This window comes from Bactrocera oleae, chromosome 6 (genome assembly GCF_042242935.1).
Source record: "Bactrocera oleae isolate idBacOlea1 chromosome 6, idBacOlea1, whole genome shotgun sequence".
NCBI classification, from domain to species: domain Eukaryota; kingdom Metazoa; phylum Arthropoda; class Insecta; order Diptera; family Tephritidae; genus Bactrocera; species Bactrocera oleae.
This window is the reverse complement of record NC_091540.1, coordinates 34,428,938-34,436,858: the sequence shown is the minus strand read 5'-3', so window position 1 is coordinate 34,436,858 and position 7,921 is coordinate 34,428,938. Positions and strand designations below refer to the sequence as shown.

General features: G+C 35.6%; 1 protein-coding gene across 2 annotated transcripts; it reads left to right on the top strand.

Moving 5' to 3' along the window:
• The first annotated feature begins 608 nt into the window (after positions 1-608).
• On the top strand, positions 609-7,412 carry LOC106618389 (myb-like protein I). Of its 2 annotated transcripts, none has more exons than XM_070111476.1 (4): positions 609-790; positions 1,520-1,803; positions 5,049-5,844; positions 5,902-7,412. In XM_070111476.1, the coding sequence occupies exons 3-4, from the start codon at positions 5,540-5,542 to the stop codon at positions 7,004-7,006; spliced, it is 1,410 nt and encodes a 469-aa protein (XP_069967577.1). In that variant the 5' UTR covers positions 609-790; positions 1,520-1,803; positions 5,049-5,539; the 3' UTR covers positions 7,007-7,412. The 2 variants fall into 2 exon arrangements, with proteins under 2 accessions (XP_069967577.1, XP_014091591.2); XM_014236116.3 differs by having other exon boundaries at positions 1,504-1,803.
• The last annotated feature ends 509 nt before the right edge of the window (positions 7,413-7,921 follow it).

Sequence of the window (7,921 nt, the reverse complement as noted above, 5' to 3'; positions counted from 1 at the left end):
TCCAGTTGTTTACCAAAATACAAAAGCTAACTAAATAAATTGGTTTGATGTGACAACAACAATAAGAGAGCAACAAACGCATACATAACTACATACTTATTCACAAGTATTATTTAAAGATTTATGGCTCTCGCATGCTAAAAGCGCTCTTTGGCTTCAATGGAGAGCGCCAACGCACAGCATCCGCTGAATGCATTTACATGCCGTTGATTAACTGTAAATGTAGTAAAACTACGAATTTTATGCGACGTACATATGAGATTATTTGTTTGTTGTTTTTTTTTTGTTATTGTTGCAAATGTGATTTTGCCTCAGCTGATTTGGACTGCTGTGCTGCTACACTGTATATTTTCTATTGTTATTGTAATCTGTATCTGCAACTCTCCAACGCAGGTCTCTCCGAGTGTTGACACATCGATACTTTCATGTCTACATGTGTGTGTGTCCCGTTCGTTGATTATGTGTATGCGATTTGTTGGTTGATTGTTTTTGCTTTCGCTTGTTGCTGTTGGTTCGGTGAAATGTTGTTGCTTTTGTTATGAACTCACGTGCGTATGTGTTCGTGCATGTGTTCATGCGAATTGTGGTGGCAAATTGTAGTGGTCCCGGCGATCGTAGTTGTTGTAGGGCGTTTGCTGCGAACGAAAGCAGTGGCAGCAATTCTAAACTTACTAACAAATAACACATACTAAATAAAGTGTGCAGTGCGAAAGTCTTTCTGAGAAAGTGCAAAAAATAAAATTTCTGTGGAAGTGCTTATTTTATATTTTTTATTAAAAAAAATTCAAAAGTGAGTAAATTTATAGAAATTTTAAAATGAACCAGCTTGCAAATAAATTGTTCAACCATTCATTCTAGGTGCCTTTGTTGTTTACTGTTCACATAGTTGTTATTGGTTTTGCATTTGTGCTGTTTGCGGTTCCTGCTAAGCCATTTTCTGCTGGCATTTTTGTTAATTGAAATAAATTGAATTTTATTGTTGTTAATAAAAAATTGTGGCGTTTTGCACAGTTGAGTGGCGTCATGCTAGCGAGAAAAGAAAAATAGCGGCTTATTTAGTACATATTTTAATCAGTTATATACTACTGATACCAACAGTGGCTCTTTTTGTGTTTAATACAAAGCAGAAGCAAGCTTATGTACATATAGCATAATAGTAATATATATGTATATGAATGTATATGTTGATGTATATACATACACGCATACATATGTACGTATATAACGGTAGTGTGCATTAACGTTTGCTAGAATATTGAAACGCTATTATATATGCATTAATATTTAAAAAACATTGAAATCTTACCAATATGTGCATATAAAGGTATGTGTACATATACTATCCTAATGAGCAAAAACAAAGGAAAAAGCACAAAAAAGGGTTTTCTTCCATATTTATTTCATTCTCATACTACTGCATACATACTTACTTAATGTCCAACAAACTAAAAAAAAATATTTTTAATAACTTTTTTTTTCAATTCTTTTTTATTCTAACACTAGTGTTTAACATTTACAGTAACACTGCAAGCTGATCCAAAACAAACATGCCACTTAAATTTTGCTTCGCGTTGCATTTTAGCACCAGCTTTTGTGTATTTTTAGTTTGCCGCATTCTTACTTGCAATTGCTAACAACAATATATCGTTGAGTGGAGCATCATCGCCAGCGTTGCCACAAGCGCAACAGGCCGTGTGCAAGCTTCAATAACAAAAACAGCGAAATATCAAAAGAATTTGAAACGCAACCAAAATAAAGCAGAACTTACAGATGCAAACGTATGCTCAGCAGTTTTGTTGGAAGGTAAGCCAGTATAAAATTGGTAATAAAATGTTAAATATTCGGTCTTTTGTTCTGTTGTTCTGTTACGAATGAAGCTACTTATTTGGTACAAGTTCACATATTGACCGTGCTCAGCATCTTATTAATATTAATGTAGCTATCTCTTGGAGTTGGATATATCTCAAGAAAAGTTATTAGCCACAATATGTTGCACTAGCTTTATAATGGTATTGTTTAAAACAATTAATAGAATAGCTCGCTAAAATACAAAGTTAGAAGCATTAAATTAGTTAATTATATATTAAGTAGATTTTGGGCGTCTCACTAATTTTATATTTCACAAGATTCCTGACCAAATAAAAGTGATAGTTTCTGTGAATCCTACTTAATACAGTTCTAATACGGTTGTATAAATGATTACTATGTCTTTTTCCCATAGAACGTTATTGTAGCTACTATTAGCTTCTTTGTTTTTACCATACAAGTGGATAAATATATCAAATGAAATTAACCTTTAAAAAAAGGCGAAATATGGTGAGCAAGCTGATTTACTTATGTCATCTGGTTATATTTAATGCACCGATAAATATATTTTAGTGAAACACGATGGGTGATACTGTAGTGAAGCTATATACTATAGTAAGTTCAATAAGAAGCCATACTATAATATTATATTATAAATGTGAATGTAAGTAAAAAGATTTTGGAGGATTATATCTGTTTGTAAAATAAATTTAAAAATTTGGAAATAGACAAAAAAAATGTGGAAAACGGTTGGCCTCAAGGGCCATCCCTGCAACTTCCCTCTAATTTCATACGCTAACGTTCAAATTTCGCTTTTTTCACTGCTTTTGAGCTCTTCGAAATTTTTCGTTTTCGATATCTCGCAAGTAAATCAACCGATTTTGACCCGGTTTGCGGCAAACGATGTGTTTTTTCAAGGTTTAGAACTGATTAGTTTTTGGTGTCGATCGGTCAAGTCGTTTGGAAGAAATTCGACGATTTTTCAAAATTTTTATTTTTGAGATTTCTCAAAATCTACTGGTCCGATTGGGTCCAAACTCACACGAAATTCAAGTGCAATGAAACCCTTTGGAATGCCGTTTAGTTTATTCAAATCGGTTATAAGAGGGTCACATACATCCACACACACACACATACATCCACACATACATACAGACATACGGACATCAACGTAGAAATGTTCGGGGAAGCTTCCTCGACCCTCAAAACGTCGAGATCTGTTGAGAACTCGATTTTTGCAAAATGGGGCGAAACCAATATCTTCCCGTTTTTTAGAAAATTTTCAATTTTCTTAGCGGAAAGTTAAAAAATTGCTTTGAAGGATATGATTGTTTGTCGCAATATTTCAAAATGTAACAAAACAAAAATGCATCAAAAGAGTAAATCAAAGAAATTAAAGTTTTTTGGTTACCACCACCACCACGAAGATGATCATCGCGGTATAGTATTCGTGTACATATGTACTAGGTATTTAGTTATTTATTTTTGCTAATAATCTTTATTAATTATTTAAGGGATTCAATGCCGCGAAAAAAGCTAGTAATTTTTATTTTCGGTGCACATTTATATATTTATAACTAAGAAGCAATTTTTAGTATTTAAACAAGCACTTTTGGAACCAAAAAGTTTGTGTGAATAAACCCCATTAGTTCTTCAGTTTTCTACTATTTTGATTCAAATTGATTTTGATAAAGGTCAAATAATTCCAATTGTTTAAAATTTGATCCTGTGTGCACTTTTACAAGACCATCTCAGGTGTACATACGCCCTTAATATTTTATTATATATATTTTTTTTTAAATATTGGCATAGTATATATTAATACTGAATGCACACTGAAATGATTGAGAATTATATAAGGTTTAGTAAGTAAAGAGATCCATTATAGCATTAAATTGACATTACATATTATCATAATTATAATAATCCTGCTGAAGCACAATACCTCTCCTATTGGCCAAAGCTGGACGCTTCTGAGCGAAGAAGCGCAGCTCATATTAGATGATCTCCAAATCACACTAAATACAGAGAAAATTCTTTGTCAGACCTCACCAGTAAGCATCCGCTTCAGAAATGAATCTCTTTTTTTGCGATTCAGGAGCAATTCACAGATGGAAATTGGGTCTATGAGTGTTTTTTGCGTTAACTCGCGTGGCACCAATATACGAGTATCTTTATGTATCCAGCCTTATTTAAATGGTTCCTGGGCAATCGAAGTACTGCTTACATGACGGTAGAATTACACGATTTTCATTATTTTATCGATATTTTCGACAGTTTTTCTCCCAGAGCGGGGTGCATTTTTGGCATTTAACATTATAAGTACCCTAAATAATATTTACATATTCAGCGGTTTGGCTTGCGTTTTCACATTTATTAAAGAAAAACTGTAAAATATGACGTATTTTGTCTTTTCAGACAGAAAACTGCCTGAAAGGTTATTTTTAGTACGAAACCTTATCCTTCTAATGCCATATATTATCCTTCTATAATACAACGCGAGATTACGAAAGCCATCTGTTGAAAAATAATGGATTTCTAGTAGTGACTTTAAATATCTTAGAGAATAGAGCCACTAATTTTTAACCAATATTTTTACCTTTCACGCTAATAAGAGCAAAACATATGTACTATATACATATATCTTAAGAGCTGTGAAGGTTGTTGACCCTTTCAATAAATGTAAATTCTTAATTTCAGGCCAGGATACTGTTTTAGTGAACGTACTAACTGAAATGCAGTAGATGAAAGCTTCATTTGCCGGGAGAGCCACCTGCCATATGATTATATAAGCTGTTACTAAGCTCCGTTATATTAATATCAATAATAGAAGGACTAATAGCATTTGATAGGGGCTGATTAATTTCGAATACTTCTTCTCACACAGGTCAATAACCCCATTATGTTTATATTCAGCTGCATTGAAGAGATAAATGCATGTACATATGTATACAAATTCGTTTCTTCGCAGCTTATTTGGGTGGCATCACAAGTTAGGAGTATTTTAGTGGTATATGTCAACAGTTGAAATTGGATATGGAATGCAAAATGGAATTCATACATAATTGAAAATATTTCACAATTACTTTGTATTTAGGTATTAATGTGTATTAGCTATTATTTAATTTACTATTTAATTAATTTATATAAATAAATGAAACAATTTCTATTTAATTAAGTTACTTGCATTCATTTATCCCTACAATATTGTAACACTAATTTTCTTTGCTCTCACGTTACAGCATCCACCACTGAGCAGCGGCTGCGCTCTACTGCTATTGGTAGAGGTACTGCCACACTAATACTACTACAAATTGCTTAACGGTCGCAACACCCACAACGCTGTTACAAAAGTTAACTGTACTCATACCAAAACGTTAAGTGAGAGAGCAGTTAGCAGAGAGCGTACGACTAGTGTTGCCAATGCGCAATACATGGAGACAATCGCATATCTGAACATACACATACATACCTATATATCTAATCGCAGGTATCTGTGCTTTTGCATGCGCGAGAGTAGTGATTAGAGGATTGAAGAGGTCGCATGCAAAGCAAACACTAAGAAGCACAGATTTAATCAAATAGACGTGTGGTAACGAAAGTGTTGAGCGTTGGTACGTTACCCGAAAGGATCAAACACTAGCGTTCTAGATACAGTTAGCCCCGTAGCCCAGAGCTTAGTGTCCTCAAAATAGCAGCGGTTGAGAGTGAGCCCGCAGGAAATGTGGGTGATATGGCGTTCTCACGTCACAACATCGAGAAACGACGCCTCATCGAGTTGGTGCGCTTGAATGCGATACTCTGGGACTGTCGCCTGCCGCACTACAAGCGCTCGGACAAGAAAAAGGCGCTGAAATGGAACGAATTGGGTCGAGTTTTCGGCGTTAGCGGCGAGCGTGTGCAGCGCACGTTCACTTCGCTGCGTGAGATATTTCGACGTGAGTTGAACCACGAGAAAATGCTGGGCACACGTTTCAAGTCCAAGTGGGAGTACTATGACGCCATGGCTTTCCTAAAAGAAGTCATAAGGGAACGCAAGTAAGTAATATTCTATATATATAAATTCATAAAATAATATTTCGAATATTTTTATAGATCACGTGAGCGCAATAAAATTCCTGCTGACGCACAGGCGCAACAACAAACACAACAACATCAGAGCAATAACAATAGCAGCGCCATTGATGAATATCAGTATTTTGCGCCTAATGATCCCAATAATCCCAACAACCAACAGTCAACGCTTACTAACGACCCGAAACAACAGCAACTACAACAACCACAATATCAAACCTTGACACAGCAGCAACAACAACAACTCTCGGTTAACTCGTCTTTTCCAACACAGATACACTTGCAACAATTGGCGCCGTTAAATGAGACACCACATTCGCAGCCGCAACCAACTTCTCATACCACAGCACTAGCTGCCGTGGCTCAACTGCCACAACAGCCGTTGCACCAAATGCAACCCGACGTGATACTTAGTCTGAATGCGAACTCTGCATCGACATTACCAAATCTCGGCAACATCAACGGTAATGCATCTTTTACTGGCAATTCCAGACCGCCTTCTCAGCAGCAACAACAAGCACTACAGCAACCGGCGCAGTCCCTGTTCCAGTTGCAGCCACAACCGTCGGGAACACAATCGCTCGTGGCCATTTCGAGTTCTCACTCGTCGGCGTCAAGTTCGCCGTCGATTTACATTAAAGAGGAGCCCGATTCGCCAGACACGCTTTCACTAACCACTATTGCCGTAAATGAACACAACTCTGCGTATTCACCTCAGCACAATGCAATACTAACCACAGCCACAAAAAGCAAACATGCCCAAAACTTAAATACTCATTCTAAAGTTGGCTTTTCAAATAATAATGCTACAAACAATGGCGTTTTAAAAGCTCAGTCTAAATCGCACATACCCGGTTCTTCTGCGAGTCTAATTATCGACGAAGACTTCGCTGAGCCCGATGTCGAATTAGACGATCTCGATGATCCGGATGTGGATATGCTCAACGATGATCGACTCTCGGCTGCGAGCACTTATACACTGGCGGGGAAACTATGTCGCCCCTCGGCACGTGAAATACTGTATACCAAGTTCGGTGACTTTTTGGCTGCACGTCTTAATACTCTCAACGAAACTGTGGCTAATGATCTGATGAATCGTATACTTTTGCTAATCGCCGAAAAGTAGATGTGAAAAGAAGAGGCGATTGTTGTTAGCATACTCCATTTATGTGATTTTTATAAACTTTATAAACGCTAAGTGTGCTACTAACTCACATACCAAATATAGATTCCGATTGTCGTATTAGTTTCTTATAAATATTTTTGTATACATATATATAGATCTGTAAAAAGTACTTTATAAGCGACATTTGCATACTGTATATCCATAAGAAAATTCAATCTGTATGAGTCTGAATATAAATCTTTAAGTCATATCAACTGGCCATAATCATATAGTAAGAATTAGGCTAAATAAATGTATATAATATGTATCCTTTTCGAAAAGCTCCCTGGATATAGGAATTTTCCTATAAAAGTCGAGTATGGGTTAAAATTAAATAAATTTTCATGAGTTAATGGATAAAGAATGATTTGAAAGCGTTTTATCATCTTGATATTCAAAACGGCAGACAGTAAAACGAGTAGAGAACTGTCCATGGTGTTCCAGACGAATGGAGATTTAAACTGCTATTAAGTATAGAGCTTAGTTAGAAATTGCTAATAGACAACCTTTTACATGGAAACCACTAATGATATTCAGCAAGTAGGTATGGCTAGGTACAGCTATTTGTATATATTTATTTGTGCAGAAAAATATTCTGGAAGTCAGTGAATGAGTGTTTCATAACTTATTTTAGGCAGTTGAAGAAAGTTGTCAATTACTTTTATAAGGAATAAACTTAGGAAACTTTCTGATTATTGGGATCATTTACCACCAAGAATGATTAAGACAAACGAAACGAAATATCAAATTTGAATCATTTGCAAGGCTTTCCCTTCTTTTTTGTCAAACGACCTCTAAAAAAGAACGAAAATAAACTGTTGTAATCTCAATTTCTATCATTCTTGATCACGACACATACATATGTAATATAAGTTA